The 17622-nt window shown below is 43.4% G+C and overlaps 1 protein-coding gene across 1 annotated transcript in view; it reads right to left on the reverse strand.

The window, feature by feature from the left end:
• The window catches only part of LOC118360913 (beta-catenin-like protein 1), a 34512-nt gene that overhangs the window by 2692 nt on the left and 14198 nt on the right, over positions 1-17622 (reverse strand). Inside the window, exons 12-15 of the mRNA XM_052485203.1 lie at positions 11945-12042; positions 11487-11567; positions 2234-2371; positions 1997-2069 (exon numbers count right to left, since the gene is read on the reverse strand). Of these exons, the coding sequence (XP_052341163.1) occupies positions 1997-2069; positions 2234-2371; positions 11487-11567; positions 11945-12042 (390 nt within the window). The remainder of the gene's footprint in view (positions 1-1996; positions 2070-2233; positions 2372-11486; positions 11568-11944; positions 12043-17622) is intronic.

The raw sequence follows: 17622 nt of genomic DNA on the forward strand, positions 1-17622 counted from the left end.
AACACAGAAATACCTTAAGTATTCAGACCCTTTGCTTTTGAGACTCAACAACAGGTGCATCCTGTTTCCATTGATCATCCTTGAGATGTTTCCACAAATTGGAGTCCACCTATGGCAAATTCAACTCGTTGGACATGATTTGAAAAGGTACACACCTGCCTATATAAAGGTCCCTTAGTTGACAGCGCATGTCACAGCAAAAACCAAGCCATGGGGTTGAAGGAATTGTCTTTAGAGCTCTGAGGCAGAATTGTGTTGAGACACAAATTTGGGGAAGGTTACCAAAAAATGTCTGCAGCATTGAAGGTCCCCAAAAACACAGTGGCCTCCATCATTCTTAAATGGAAGAAGTTTGGAACCACCAAGACCCTTCCTAGAGCTGGCCGCCCGGCCAAATTGAGCAATCGGGGGAGAAGGGCCTTGGTCAGGGATGTGACCAAGAACCCGATGGTCACTGACAGAGCTCTAGAGTTCCTCTGTGGAGTTCATCTGTGGAGAACATTCCAGAAGGACAACCTTCTCTGCAGCACTCCACTAATCAGGCATTTATGGTAGAGTGGCCTGATGGAAGCCTCTCCTCAGTAAAAGGCACGACAGCCACTTGGAGTTTGCCAAAAGGCCCCTAAAGACTCTCAGACCATGAGAAACAAGATTATCTGGTCTGATGAAACCAAGATTGAACTATTTGGCCTGAATGCCAAGCATCACGTCTGGAGAAAACTTGGCACCATCCCTACAGTGAAGCATGGTGGTGGCAGCATCATGCTGTGGGGATGTTTTCAGCGGCAGGGACTGGGAGACTTGTCAGGATCGAGGCAAAGATGAACGGAGTAAAGTAGAGAGAACTTTGATGAAAACCTGCTCCAGAGTGCTCAGGACCTCAGACTGGGGCGAAGCTTCACCTTCCAACAGGACAACAACCCGAAACACACAGCCAAGACAACGCAGGAGTCTCAATGTCCTTGAGTGGCCAAGCCAGAGCCCGGACTAAATGTAATATTGTAAATGTGATATTTCACTTATTTTTTTAATACATTAGCACCAAAAAAATATATATACTGTTTTTGCTTTGTCATTATGGGGTATTGTGTGTAGATTTATGAGGGAAAAAAAAGATTTATTCAATTTTAGAATAAGGCTGTAATCTAACAAAATGTGGAAAAGTCAAGGGGTCTGAATACTATCCGAAGGCACTGTATATCCTGCATCATCTGGAGCAGACAGAATGTAATATGCCTCGGGTTTCCCAAACTTGGTCCCGGGGACCCCAATGGGTACATGTTTTGTTTTTCCCCAAGCACTACACAGCAGATTCAAACAATCAATTGATCCTAAAGCTTTGAACATTTGAATCATCTGTGCAGTGTTAGGACAAAAACCAAAACGTGCACCTCTTGGGATCCTGAGGACCGAGTTTGGCAAACGCTGGCCTAGTGTATAATGGAATAAAAGTGATTACATAAGTATTAATTAAAGAGCCATTGACATCCTCGCTGCATCTATTTAACCTTTTCATACTGCCATTTCCAATGCAGGAGTCAGCCTTTTAATTGGAGAGGTCAGGGGTGAGCATCCCACTCTGTGGGCGCGCACACACACATCTGAGCAGAGCATGAATATAAAGTGTCTCGAGGGACAGGAGACCGGGGATGAGGGGCTCGTGCTGCAGATCAACATGACATTCGCTACCCTGTCCAGGCTGTGACACATGACGGATGGCTCCATTTACACCACTACATGTCACCAGGGCTGAAAGAGCCATGCAGTCCACAGCTTCCCAGTATTAGTTGACAATGACATACAAGTCAATAAATAACTGAAAATACAATAACATGAATATATCAACTAAAGCCAGAGAGGACAGATGAATTTATGACCATTAGGTGAAGAAGGAAAGAGTGAGGCTGTTAAATATACTAGTGTTGTATGGCTTCGGAGTAAATCCATGTCAGTGCTAGTCTCTCTGCCTCTAGCAGGGTGGGGAGTGGACTCTCACCTCTCATGATGTGCCGCACCACTTTGACAGAGCCTCCCCTCAGGTTGAGGATCTGATGCACCCTCTGCTGCAGCTGAGAGGAAAAAAGGAAAGACAGGGTCATGACTTTCACCGAATCGCTGATAACGGTAGCGGACTGTACACTATTTCACTCAGAGGTTTCGCTAAGAAGATAACTAGAAGGTACCAGAAGCAGGAGCTGAATCTCCATATACATTGTGCATACAGACATCCTACCTGGGATATCCCAGAGTTGCTGATCTCCACCATGATATAACAGAGGAGCTGGAGAACAAACAGTCCAGCATCCAGCCTCCGTAGGTAGAACTCATCCTCCATCACATCATCCAGAATCTCACCACGTTTAACCATGTCCTGTCACACACACACACACACACACACACACACAGGGAGGGATAAAAATAGAAGGAATCATTAATTCAAGTGTTGTTTCTCAACCTTTGCACATTCAATTTCTTTATTGATCATGTCAACCTGCAAATCAATTGATTAAAGAGTTAAGTGGCTCGAGGGTCTGCTCTGTTGGTATGCACACCTACATAGTTATCAATCTTAACAAATCGGTCCGTATGCCAATAATGTATGGCTGTCAATGCACGACGGCCACATTAATCATCATTCTGAGCCATTGAAACAGACTGAGAAGGGGCTTCTAGCATGTGGTGCCTAACTCCTAACAATGACGACTTGACAGTGAAGAACTTCAACAGAACTCTGATGTGCATGTTAGCCATTACCCTGCTTCCAGCCCAAGTGGGGAACATGACAGTTGGCATTCTTTAATGGATATAATCACATTGCTGGAAATTGGCCTCCTCCCTCAGGACTAAATCTCCTTTCAAGGGATATTCTGGCATCAGAACCCCTTGGAGAGGGAGTCATATTTCTGACATGTACACAGCAGCAATAGTGTGCTTTAGTAGACGAACAAAGGGCATCCAACAGGAAAATGAAATCAACGCTCTATATATGCGCAAACCAAAAGGAGATCCTTTAAAGGGATTTGTGATGAAAACAAATTGCTCTTCAAATGAGGAGCCAAAGGGTAATACTGTATGCTTGACATTTAGATTCAAATACTGAAGCTGGTCTGTCTGTTGGTTTGAATTTGAAAGCATTACAACATTTAAGGGCTTCATCAATTCAAAGAAATCATATCAAGACACATTCAAGCTCGAAAAATGTATGACGTTAATCTTAAAATATCTTTAGTCTGTTTCACAGTATAAATCCAGATAACTATTTTGGGAACTTGCAACTCTAGCCTGTTTAGATGTAAAACAATAGGCCTGCCCATGATTTAAAAAAAATATCTTTAAAAAAAAACAACATTCAAATGGAGGAAAACTTTTCCTCTGGGGAGAAGGCTGGTGCAGCTTTCAGAAAAAAACGTCTGCTTGTTCCAAGGCGGTCCTCTCACGCAGGCTTGCTACTGCATCAGATCCAGTGGATAAAAATGGCTGTATATGCTAATCTATAGCAAACCCTAGGGACAAGGGGACTAGTAAACATACCAGTTAGTCCGTCCTCCTTACACAGTAAATTATTGGAGTGAAGAAAAACATTTTCAAAGGAAGCCTGGATGACTCAATTAAAGGCATAAAAGGTCTGACAACCGACTGCCAAGGAGAAAGTAATAAGGACAGATTCTTATTCCTTTCCCTTTCCACATCCTATTCCGGCGCAGGTGTTAATATGACAACAGCAAAATGTAACGAACGCTGGCTCCATGCTTTTCCTCTGGTGGGATGCAAATACTGAATTAATGTGACTTCCTTATCAGCACCTCCTTTGAGCTTACTGTAGCCGTCTGTAGGGTTTACTGAATCCTTTCACTTGTGTTGTGTAAGAGTAGCTGAGGTAAAGGGAGAAAAACATTCTAAGAAGGAGAGAGATGCTGATTTTCCCTTTTGATAATCACACAGATGACCATGTAGGTCAGGGATCATCAACTAGATTTCTTTCTGGAGTGGATGGTCAGGAGGCCGGAACATAATTACAAATACTTTGTAGACTGCAAATTGACCGCAAGAAGCCCAAACAGATATCATATTTGACTAAAACAATGATTTTAAATCTTGCTTAGATTTGTATACAATAACATTAACATATGATGCAGGGGAATACTTTGGAACACATTTCCAAAAGTAAAATCTCTTGGAGCTGATTTGCTGGTGTTTTTACAGGTCTTTTATGTCCAACAAATAAAATAAAAACTTGGGGGGCCAAATAAAGTCACGGGCCTGCATCACCAGTTGGGGAACCCTGATTTAGGCTTTTCAGAAATCAAATGGCATTTTCCTCTAATTTGATCTAACCTAGGTAATAGAGTCCCAGAAATACAGGCAACCACCCACACACAAACATAGCCGTCCACACACACACACACACACACACACACACACACACACACACACACACACACACACACACACAGCTCAATAAGACTCCAGCAGTTGGCTGGGAGATGACTCAGAGCTATAGGACCTTTCCAGGCCTGATCCCTACCCAGCTCCCATCAATCCCTCAGCACACAGCCAGAGCCCTCCTGCACACAGAGGCTGAGGTAATGGATGTCTGAGCTACAGCTCCATTCCCTTAATGAGGCAGGAGCAGGTCAGGGGAGGAAGACAGGAAGCAGGGAGAGAGAAGAGCAAAAATAGCCAATGCATTGAAAACCAACCACGTACACGTAAATTGGAAGAAAGCTATGGTAGGCTATAGGCAAGGTGGGGGAAGGTGAAAGCAAGTTGCATTTCTGGATCCTTTGAAATCCTTTCTTTGAAATCCTTTCAGCATTGAAACGCCCAGTTATGAATGTAGTTTGCAAGCCGAATGTGCAGGGTGTGCATGTCTACATCTATAGCATGATCATTAGGATAGTGTGGCTGACTACTAGAGTTAGTGGTAGTTACGACTCCTCCTAGGTCCCTGCCTGCAGTCAGTAGAGACCTGACTAACCCGACAGTGGCTGCAGCAGGGTTTCTGTTAGGAAAATGTGTCGCCAGACATTTGACCGGGAGCGTTTTATTTTATTGGACATTTGAGAAATTTACCGGATCTATAAGCATTGCGTGTGTAACCTAATTATGCCGTTTACCCACGGTGCTCAGAATGACAGAAACCACATTTGGGTTATTTTAATTCATATTAATATGCAAATCGAGGATGCAACAATGTGTGGTCCTTCTTGTGCACTTTAAAGATGTTAGAACAACTGATCACATTTACTTTTCCTCAGCCAACAAGACGAGTAACTAACAGCAACATCACTATCCTATTTCAATCTACTATCCCCCATAGTTGAACATTTTACTTATTCTATTGGTCAGTTTGTCAAGAAAGAAATAGCCTATTCCAAACAGACCATTGGACAGATTATACACTAAGTATATAAAACATTGGGGACACGTTCCTAATATTGAGTTGCACCCCCACCCTTTTGCCCTCAGAACAGCCTGAATTTGTCGAGGCATGGACTCTACAAGGTGTCGAAAGCATTCCACAGGGATGCTGGCCCATGTTGACGCCAATGCTTCCCACAGTCTTGTCAAGTTGGATGGATGTCCTTTGGATGGGAGACCATTCTTGATACACAGGAAAATGTTGAGCGTGAAAAACCCAGAAGTGTTGCATTTGTTGACACACTCAAACCGATACACCGGGCACCTACGACCATACCCCGTTCATAGGCACTTCAATCTTTTGCCTTGCAGGTTCACCCTCTGAACGGCACACATACACAATCCAGTCTCAATCGTCTCAAGGCTTAAAAATCCTTCTTTAACCTGCCTCCTCCCCTTCATCTACACGGACTGAAGTGGATTTAACAATTGACACCAATAAGGGATCATAGCTTTCACCTGGTCAGTCTCATGGAAACAGCAAGTGTCCTAACGCAGTAGGCTACGCATGATAGTTTGTTCCATAATGCAATTAGCTGGAAAACCACATTGTCAAAAGCACACTGCACACAGGAGCGGTTTCATGTGACAGGGATGAAAATATCCATTAGATATTTAGAAAGAGGGGAGTTCTAATATGCAACAACTAACCTGAGCTGCTAACATGACTAGGATTGTGCCTTTGGCTACTGGACAATGAAAGAACGTTTCTATAAAATAATCTGACGGATAAGGTATGATTTTGGCTAGGCTACTTTGAAGCAAGGTAAGATACGCATCATAATATCTAGTAAAGCGTTCAGGTTTCAAACAAATATATGTTTTCAAAATGCATACTGTCTCCAGCTCATTGCAAAGTGGCGTGTAACACGCTGATGAAGCCTGCCTTCTGTTGCCTACGCATTTGCTGTTTGAGATGCTGATGAAGCCTGCCTTCTGTTGCCTACGCATTTGCTGTTTGAGATGCTGATGAAGCCTGCCTTCTGTTGCCTACGCATTTGCTGTTTGAGATGCTGATGAAGCCTGCCTTCTGTTGCCTACGCATTTGCTGTTTGAGATGCTGATGAAGCCTGCCTTCTGTTGCCTACGCATTTGCTGTTTGAGATGCTGATGAAGCCTGCCTTCTGTTGCCTACGCATTTGCTGTTTGAGATGCTGATGAAGCCTGCCTTCTGTTGCCTACGCATTTGCTGTTTGAGATGCTGATGAAGCCTGCCTTCTGTTGCCTACGCATTTGCTGTTTGAGATGCTGATGAAGCCTGCCTTCTGTTGCCTATGCATTTGCTGTTTGAGATGCTGATGAAGCCTGCCTTCTGTTGCCTATGCATTTGCTGTTTGAGATGCTGATGAAGCCTGCCTTCTGTTGCCTATACATTTGCTGTTTGAGATGCTGATGAAGCCTGCCTTCTGTTGCCTATACATTTGCTGTTTGAGATGCTGATGAAGCCTTCCTTCTGTTGCCTACGCATTTGCTGTTTGAGATGCTGATGAAGCCTTCCTTCTGTTGCCTATACATTTACTGTTTGACATGCTGATGAAGCCTGCCTTCTGTTGCCTACGCATTTGCTGTTTGAGATGCTGATGAAGCCTGCCTTCTGTTGCCTACGCATTTGCTGTTTGAGATGCTGATGAAGCCTTCCTTCTGTTGCCTATACATTTACTGTTTGACATGCTGATGAAGCCTGCCTTCTGTTGCCTACGCATTTGCTGTTTGAGATGCTGATGAAGCCTGCCTTCTGTTGCCTACGCATTTGCTGTTTGAGATGCTGATGAAGCCTGCCTTCTGTTGCCTATGCATTTGCTGTTTGAGATGCTGATGAAGCCTGCCTTCTGTTGCCTATACATTTGCTGTTTGAGATGCTGATGAAGCCTTCCTTCTGTTGCCTATACATTTACTGTTTGACATGCTGATGAAGCCTGCCTTCTTGCCTGCATTTGCTGTTTGAGATGCTGATGAAGCCTTTTGCTGTTTGAGATTTGCTGTTTGAGATGCTGATGAAGCCTTCCTTCTGTTGCCTATACATTTACTGTTTGACATGCTGATGAAGCCTGCCTTCTGTTGCCTATACTTTTGCTGTTTGAGATGCTGATGAAGCCTGCCTTCTGTTGCCTACGCATTTGCTGTTTGAGATGCTGATGAAGCCTGCCTTCTGTTGCCTATACATTTGCTGTTTGAGATGCTGATGAAGCCTTCCTTCTGTTGCCTATACATTTACTGTTTGACATGCTGATGAAGCCTGCCTTCTGTTGCCTATACTTTTGCTGTTTGAGATGCTGATGAAGCCTTCCTTCTGCCTATACATTTACTGTTTGACATGCTGATGAAGCCTGCCTTCGCCACTTTTGCTGTTTGAGATGCTGATGAAGCCTGCCTTCTGTTGCCTATACATTTGCTGTTTGAGATGCTGATGAAGCCTGCCTTCTGTTGCCTATACATTTGCTGTTTGAGATGCTGATGAAGCCTGCCTTCTGTTGCCTATACATTTGCTGTTTGAGATGCTGATGAAGCCTGCCTTCTGTTGCCTATACATTTGCTGTTTGAGATGCTGATGAAGCCTTCCTTCTGTTGCCTATACATTTACTGTTTGATATGCTGATGAAGCCTGCCTTCTGTTGTCTATGTATTTACTATTTGAGATGCTGTAGCAGCAGCTCTCGCGCTGTCTGACAGATTTTCCGCTCAAAAGGTTCCGTATCTGTATGTTGTACGCGTGTGATTGAGATACTGAACAAAATATACTGTACACACACGCCAATTAAATTCCACTAAATGAACCTATAGACCGATAAGCATGACCAGTCAAATGTATTTCCATCGACTGGAATTTCCATCAATGAAGAGGCTAAAAAGCATTATTTCGAAAGAGGATTTTTTTCTTCAACTCCCGGACAATTGGCCTGCGCCTATTTTATTTATTGGCTTTTCTAATGAATACAAAAACTGCCAAAAGCTAGCTATTACTGGCTAACAGAAACCCTGGGCTGCAGCAGTAATTACTTGTCAGCGCCAATCAATTGCACAGCAACTTAGCACTTTCTGTCTGCCTCCCTCTGCCTACCTGCCTTGCAATAAGACATGAGAGAAAGGGGGGCGGACGACAACGTGGGGACTAATTACAATTCACAGTGCCTTTCTTAACACAACCATTAAATAGAAGATGAGATGAGTTTCATTTGTTGCAAACAGACAGACCTTTCTGGGTTCTCAATACCGCACTAAGGAATTTTGCTCTATGCATGACAGATTGACCAGGTAAATCCAGGTGAAAGCTATGATCCCTTTTTGACGTCACTTGTTAAATCCACTTCAAATCAGTGTAGATAAAGGGAAGGAGACGGGTTAAAGAAGCCTTGGGACAATTGAGACATGGATTGTGTAAGTGTGCCATTCAGAGGGTGGATGGACAAAATATTTAAGTGCCTATGAACAGGGTATGGTAGTAGGTGCCAGGCACACCAGTTTGAGTGTGTCAAGAACTGCAATACTGCTGGGATTTTCATGCTCAACAGTTTCCCGTGTGTATCAAGACTGGTCCACCACCCAAAGGAGGGGCGGGGGGGTAGCAACTCAATAGTAGGAAGGTGTTCCCAATGTTTTGTACACTCAAAGTTAACCAATTGATTCTTGAAGAATAGAACTTAAAGTGCCTCATTCAACTGCCATACCCCATCAGAATCCAAAATATAAGCTTGTTCTTACAGCAATGTTAAAAACAATGTTAATGTAAGCAAATGCTGTATAGCTTTAAAACATGGTTAAAACTATAATTTTGATAGCATGGACGGTCAGCCATTGCATCCATAGCTCGGTCTATAAATTTGAGAGCGGTCACATTTCTCCAGATTCCAATCCTTCAGGTTTTTGCCAAAACAGAGGCGGGGTGTCAACGTTGTTATTGTTTGAATTAGGGACTCTAGTTTTAAATCGCTCTCAAATAGCATCCCTACTATTCCCACCACCAAGAAAAAGTGAGCCTGGCAGAATAAGGAGCTTATTAAATCCAGTCCTCAGATGCTGAGAAGTATACTCCTGTGGAATATCTGCTCATAATATGTTGCAGAGAGGAAAATATTTAGCTTACCACCCCAAAATAACATCTTAACGAAAGTGGAGTGATAAAAACAGAACTGCTGATGGCAGCCAGTTGTACAAAACAAACGAAGTGGAGGAGGGAGATCAGGACACAGCAGGAAATGTCATCTTTATAGATACACCATATATACAAATGTATGTGGACACCCCTTCAAATTAGTGGGTTGGGCTATTGCAGCCACACCCGTAGCTGGCAGGTGTATAAACCGAGCACACAGTCATGCAATCTAAACATTGGCAGTAGAATGGCCATACTGAAGATCTCAGAGACTTTCAACGTGGCACTGTCATAGGATGCCACTTTTCCAACAAGTCAGTTCATCAAATTTCGGCCCTGCTCAAGCTGCCCCGGTCAACTGTAAGTGCTGTTATTGTGGAGTGGAAACGTCTAGGAGCAACAACGGCTCAGCCGCAATTTGGTAGTCCGAACGGGACAGCCGAGTGCTGAAGCAACAGCTCACTACGAGTTCCAAACTGCACCTGAAAGCAGCAGTAACTGTTCGTCGGGAGCTTCATGAAATGGGTTTCCATGGGCGAGCAGCCGCACACAAGCCTAAGATCACCATACACAATGCCAAGCGTCGGCTGGAGTGGTGTAAAGCTCGCCACCATTGGACTCTGGAAGAGTGGAAAGGTGTTCTCTGGAGTGATGAATCACGCTTCACCACATGGCAGTCAGATGGACGAATCTGGGTTTGGCGGATGCCAGGAGAACGCACCTGCCCCAATGAATAGTGCAAACTGTAAAGTTTGGTGGAGGAGGAATAATGGTGTGCTTCCAACTTTCTGGCAACAGTTTGGGGAAGGCCCTTTCCTGTTTCAGCATGACAATGCCCCCATGCACAAAGCGAGGTCCATACAGAATTGGTTTGTCGAGATCAGTGTGGGAGAACTTGACTGGCCTGCACAGAGCCCTGACCTCAACCCCATTGAACACCTTGGGGATGAATTAGAATTCTGACTGCGAGCCAGGCCTAATCAGTCAACATCAGTGCCCGACCTCACTAATGCTCATGGCTGAATGGAAGCAAGTCCCCGCAGAAATGTTCCAATCTCTATTGGAAAGCCTTTCCAGAGGAGTGGAGGCTGTAATAGCAGCAAAGGCAAGACCAACTCCACTCCGTGACCAACTCCATTAATGCCAATGATTTTGGAATGAGATGATGTTTGACAAGCAGGTGTCCACATACTTGTAGTCATGTAGCGTACAAGACAACATCCTAGCCAGGACTGAACAAGATACTCAAAGAAATTGTTACCAGTTTCTTCAACCTATAACTAAACATTTGAACAATGAAATAGGGGTATCCATGTGCATCTAGATAGTGAGGACAGAAAATCGTCTCTTTGGTTATTACTTGGTTATACTTGCACTCAAATGAATGTCAAGCTGTCCCGCTTTTTTTTGCAAAGAATTAATCTCTCATCAGATATGAATCTGAAAGCTATCTCCCTCTTAAAACTCTACTACCTTCTCCTGCCCTCTCTCTCCTGCTGGAGAAGAGACTCCTCATCTCTTATCTCGCTCCTTCCACCTGTCTGAGTGAGCACAGCCTACAGACTAATCTGGACCTCACACATTCTCTAGGACCACAGGGCATCAAACTGAAACACTGCCTTGTTTAGCTGAGGCTGATCGGATCTTATTGGCAATCTCTGTCCGTAACAATGGAGAGGGATTCTAGCGACAACAAAGAGACATCACCCACTCACACCGCAGCATATTCTGAGTGGGTCCATGCAGTTGGAGGTGGAGAGCTTCTTAATGTAGACAATGACTTAAGGCACTAGATTTGAATCAAGGATTCCAGCCCCTCTCCAAGCTAGCCTCAAGTCCTGAAGTTGTGACAATTACAAGCCTCTCTAAAAGGACTTCTTATCTAGACACTTGGAGCTGCTCTTGTTTCAGAGATATTGCCAGTCAAGGTTAGAATGCAAGCTGTTGATAGCAGGGGGAGGTGTAGGACTCCTACGTGTTTCTCTCCTTCTATCCTCTTGTCAGCCAACTGAACAGCTTCCAGGTACTTAAAATGCAGCTCCATCAGTCTATCAACCTGTAGGACAGAGGGAGAAGACATCAGACACCAATGCAAGGCGCTATGCATACAAAACCCCATGGAGGGAGAAAATAGGATTCAGACAGCCAGAGGCTAGCATGTAGTATGGCTATAACCATGTATGTATCTGTAGCACCACTCAAGTAGCAGAGGGACTGTTGTCTCTATCACTGGTGGTGAAGTTAACTCTTTCCACCACAGGATCAATATTTTAGTCATTAACAGTGACCAGTCACAGGCTGATCAATACATACTCACACCTGTACAAGGGGATCTCTATCAGGGAAGTGAATATGTAAAAAAATTCCTTGCTTTTTAAGAAATATTGCTGTGAAAATGATCTGCCAACAGTGGTGGATCAGTGAAGATCTCACCTTCTCACAGTCGTTCTCAGTGAACTTGCTAAGGAGCCTCGTCCTCTGCTGGGCTTTCAGGTTCCGCAGGCAGGAAGATATGATGGAACACACGTGTTCTGCAAAGGGAGGAGACCAATATCAGTGCCACTGAGGCTTCACCAAGGTAGCTCAGCTTCATCTTCATGGGGGGTTAGAAGTAGCCTAGTGTTACTGAACCCACAGTGCTGGGAGCCAATATTATACTGTATGTGAACATATTATGCATTTTCAGAATTCATAGGAGTAATAGACTATTGGAAAAACGTATATTCCAAGATCAGGTTATCGTCTGACAGTGGCAGGAATGGAAAAATATGATTACAACTGATCATTTGCTAATTCTTTGCAGAGCAAAGCATGGAGAATATTAACAGGGAAAACATTTAAAAAAAAGTTATGACAAGTAAAAATCTATTTTCATTAAAAGGCTGTTATGCTCCACAACTGTTATTCTTGTCATCGAATTGAATTTCTGGTGGTGATAAAAAAGCCTTCCGTTGAGGATGTGTGGCCATTTAATGAGCGTGGGCTCCAAAACATCTGGTTAACAGACAAAATGACTAACAAAGAGGCAGTTGGTCCTAGAACTACTCTTGTTAACCTAATACACGCATCACAGAACATTTACTCTACCCCAGAGACACATCCATGTTGTTAAGGGCTTACACTTGCATCTGACATTTAGGGCTAAATCTGACTAAATAATAAATAAAGAAAATATGGAGTAATAACAGTCACATGTTGGTATTAATTAGAGGTCCATTTTTAAGTTCAACTCATCTTGGAAGTTGCTAAGCAACAAGCAAAATACTTGATTCTTGATGTTAAAACTTGACTTCAGCAAGGTGCTCAATACTGCTCTTCCATGTGCCATTCATGAAACACATTTTGAAGAGAGATAAGTGCCACACAAAGCAAGCTCACACCTCTATTCATTAGTGTTATCATTTACTGTTTGTGTTCATTATGAGAGTGAACTACCATTGTAATGTCACCAAGTGGACTGCCCCTCTACTGTGTGCACATAATGAGAGGAATGCAACTTCCGGGGACACTAATTTGTCAACATAACCCGAGTAGCAATTATTGTCAGCACCTTGACACCACAGTGGGAAGTTACTGATCGCTACAGGGCACCCTCCACATACAGAGCGCGGTTTCCAGAAAATTTGGGGGCGTCTGGCATTTGTTGCTCAAGATCGATGATTGATGCTGATTAAGACACTTGTCATCTGGTGAGGGTGGAGTTAGACTACCGATGGCATGAGAGGAGCTGCCGTCACCTCAAGCTTTAGGAGCTCAACTATGCTGACAAGAAATGAGAAGAAACATATAGCTTTTCTATGAGAACGAACAGCCAAATTATTGAGCAGGACCAAACAAATATATTTCAAAGGAAAAAAATCAGCCATCCTCTTACTAATTATAAACCCATCTTTTGGCAGTCACAGTGATAAGCCTGTACAATCAGAGGGATTTCTAATTCAGGAAGTACACAAACAGAACAACAGCATGTTCATCAAACAGCAGCACAGAGAGGAATTGCCGTCTCAGCTCTTGCTCACCTGCCCTCCAGAGGACCAGTGTCACATGGGCACAGTGGGGGTGTGGTGGATAAATTAGGACATTATTAGAGGCTGAATAAATAGTGTTTCAGCTGAAGGATTGGGAGCGCTGCTAAAACTCTCCCTGGGCTGGAGCATGCTGTGGGAGACGAGCTGGACTGGAGAGTGGCAGCTCATCTCTGAGATAGTCTACTACTGTATGTAAGACATAATCTATGCCCTGGGCTTCACTGTAGGCCAGGCCTGCTCATCTCTGTTACGAGGGTAAAAGGATAGGATGTGTCTATGAGTTAGCTCATTAAAGTGCCACCAGACCATGGCACGCTCCAGAGCCCCTCAATGAGAAAAGCCATTAGCAACAGGGTCATGGTTGCAGTGTGACTTTCCACAGCCTGATGATTACATCCCAAGTGTGATAGAAGGCTTCAGCTTCAACACCTTAGTGCAGTAATCATGGCTCCATTACATGTATGTATGTATGTATGTATGTATGTATGTATGTATGTATGTATGTATGTATGTATGTATGTATGTATGTATGTAACTCAGTCACAATATTATGAATTGCTGCCTGTTGCAGGTTGTTGGCCTACATACTACATTTAATACCATGTGTGACCTGTTTGGTTTGAGGGGTTGAGGTTGAGACAAGTCATTTCTATACCCAAACTTGGTTGGTTCAACATGATTGGTCCAACTTCGAGGGGTTATGTTTGGTTAAATGTGGTCACAAAGATGATAAAGCTCCAATGTAGTTATTGTAGGAATAGGTGAATGTGCTAAATTAGTGAAATATGGTTGATTAAATGTATCGTCAATGATTTATCCAATTCTCTCCTTATCACAAATCTATAAAACATAAGGCAGATAAATGCCATTTCAATCAGTGAGTAAAATACAGCTCCCTGTGCTCACTAACAAACCATTAGGCAAACAAAATGGCTGTCAGTTCACTTAAATACAGATTCATTTGTGTTAATGGAATCATGCAACTGGTAAAGAAAATGGCTGACAAGATTGATGGCACCAGCGCGGGAGATGTAAGTATATTACCCCATTACCCTCGCTTTTACACAACCAACAACAAGCAAACCACCAACAAAGAGCAGCAAAAACAGAATGGTATATCAAATACAGGCACGGTACATACCAAAGGCACACATAATAACAACGGTTTAAGCCCATTCACTCAATACAGGAAGGCTGCATTGGCCAACTGTTCATTAGATGTGACCTAGAAAAATGATGCAGCTCTATTACCCTTATCAAAGTCACATCACAATAAGATATAGCATAGACTGCAATATTAGTCTTAGGTCTCCCAACTGATAGAGGACCAGCATGGTTGATGCTGCCGGTTTCTCAGAGAGTAGCTCGATGCTGCAGTGTGCTTTTACAAGCTTCAACGGCATCCTCCCCTCCTTGGTGAATGATGGGAGGATATGCATGTTGCACATTGCTGGTAGAACTCGTCATGAGCTTAGACAACACATAGGCTATGCCACCACCCTGCTCCCTCTACCACAATCCCTAGTTCCCCCTCTTCGGTAAGTCAGCAGCAGCAGAGACTAAGAAAACAATGCTTCCCGTATCACAGCCACTGCAGCACAGAGAGAGTGAGGGACAAGTGAAAAACATTCATGAGGAAATAATACCCGTCTCTGGGAGAGCTAGGGTAGCGCCTGTGAACAGTCTCAGTCTAGAGTGGTGATCATATTCATGAGCACTAGAGACTTTCTGTTCCAGTCTAATGGAACCACAACCAGGTGACCCAATTTGACAAAAAAATGGTCCATGTGTAACCGATGTGAAATGGCTAGCTAGAGGAGTGCGCACTAATAGCATTTCAATTGGTGACGTCACTCGCTCTAAGACCTTGAAGTAGTTGTTCCTCTTGCTCTGCAAGTGCCGCGACTTTTGTGGAGCGATGGGTAACGATGCTTCGTGGGAGGCAGTTGTTGATGTGTGCAGAGGGTCCCTGGTTCGAACCCAGGTAGGGGCGAGGAGAGGGAAGGAAGCTATGCTGTTACACATGCTACTACTTACTGTATTACCATCATCAACATCTGTTCAAAATCTAATCTGCATGAAAACCAGAACAAATACTACACTGAACAAAAATATAAACGCAACATGTAAAGTGTTCGTCCCATGTTTCATGAGCTGAAATAAAAAATCCCAGAAATGTTCCATGCGCACAAAAAGCTTATTTCTCTCAAATTGTGTGTACAAATTTGTTTTAGAGCTGTCCCCATCTAAGAAAAAAATGTTGGTTGACCGAAAGTCATCTGTTCTTTCGACCAATCGACTGCCTTTTTTTTATGACATGTTTTTATGCATATATATATGACATTTTAATCAAATCAACTATATGCATTGAGCTTGTCTGATGCTTCAATCTTACAGTTTGATGCATCAAGACGGTTTCAGAGATCTAGATAACTAAAATGTTTTTAAAAAACTTAACCTGACCAAACCATTCTCCTCCTGCTGGCTTTCGCAGATTCTGCTATTACTCTCCTGAAGTTGCCAGTAATAGGCTACATGAGGAGTCAACAACCTTTCTCATGTGGAATGCCAATTTATCTTACCATTTCTACTGCGCACCAGTTACGGTTTTCATATGCACATTTTCATGAAAGTTTAATTTAATTTATAATAACGTCTTCATATCGCAAACTCATTGTCATGTGGTTCATGAAAATTCTATCCAAATCTAAATGAAAATGACACCAACCTAAAGTTACTTTTATTGCCAACTACGTAAAAACAGCCCACAAAGCCAACAAATAAAAGCATTGCAGCGTATTTCCTATGAATCACATTGCCAACACATGGCCTGTCTGCAAACGAACTTGAAACATTGTATCAACTATTAACTTGGGTCAGGCCAGAAGCAAGAGCTACCGAACTTGCAACATTGTATAAAATATTCTAGGCCCTCAGAGTTTCCTGCACCAGTGAGCTCCGGACAGACACAGCTGTAGGCTATTTGCAAAAGGGATAAAAAGCAGTGCTCGACTTGGGCAGGAGTTCACCAGAACTGAGTACCTGCACCTCAAATGTTCTACAGCTTAAGCCCCTTGTTCCTCGTGTAGAATATTAGCTCATAAGTATTGTGGCACTCCTGCACCTAAATATAAACAGTACGAACACCCCAAATTGAGTACCGGACCCTATTTAAATCCTAGTCGAGCACTGATAAAAAGCCTATTTTATGGTGTTTTCACTGGATCAGAGTAAGACATTTTTCTCTTTCACGCTGAGTGATTATCAAAAGGGAGAGAGAGAGTTGGAAAGGTTTTTTAAATACAGTGAGGAACTATTGTAATTTTCAATGGATGTAAAACAAGAGTTACATTTGCTTGATGTTTGAGACGAAGAAAACATTACTTTGAGAAGCTCGACAGGTGCGTTAAGCCAATCAGAAATACTATCATCAGAGACCTTCAGAGCAGCAGCGCCCCCTCAAGGTTCTGAGCCTGGTCCTGCAAAGCCACAGCCCCCTGAAGGGAGAGCATAATATACAAGGACATTCTCAAAGCTGCTAATGAGATCCTTGACGACCTTGTACCTAGCCGGTGGGGATTCCAGTGGGGTGCCCCCACCCAGGCAGTGGCAGAGCTAGCAACACTATCTGCAGTAACCCATGGGGGGGGTACACTCGGACATTCACGGTGGTACAAAATCAAAGGTCTGACTGCATGGCGATGCTTGGGAATACGGTCACTACGGGGGACCATGTTGTAGGTGTTTCAGGGGAAGGGGGTATATCTGACCTCCATCAGGTACGTGACGATGGTTAATAAAATCTCCCCATTTTTTGCACAGTTTTGCAGGCCTTCTCATACAGCTGCAACTATATACATTCGTAAATCATGGTGTTCTTTGGATGCAACTCAGCATTCTTTGTCCTCCAAACACGATGAGTTGAGTTTTTACCAAAAAGTTATATTTTGGTTTCATCTGACCATATGATATTCTGGATCATGCAAATGCTCTCTAGCAAACGTCAGACGGGCCTGGACATGTACTGGCCTAAGCAGGGGGACACATCTGGCACTGCAGGATTTGAGTCCCTGGCGGCGTAGT

This window comes from Oncorhynchus keta, chromosome 28 (genome assembly GCF_023373465.1).
Source record: "Oncorhynchus keta strain PuntledgeMale-10-30-2019 chromosome 28, Oket_V2, whole genome shotgun sequence".
NCBI classification, from domain to species: Eukaryota; Metazoa; Chordata; class Actinopteri; order Salmoniformes; family Salmonidae; genus Oncorhynchus; species Oncorhynchus keta.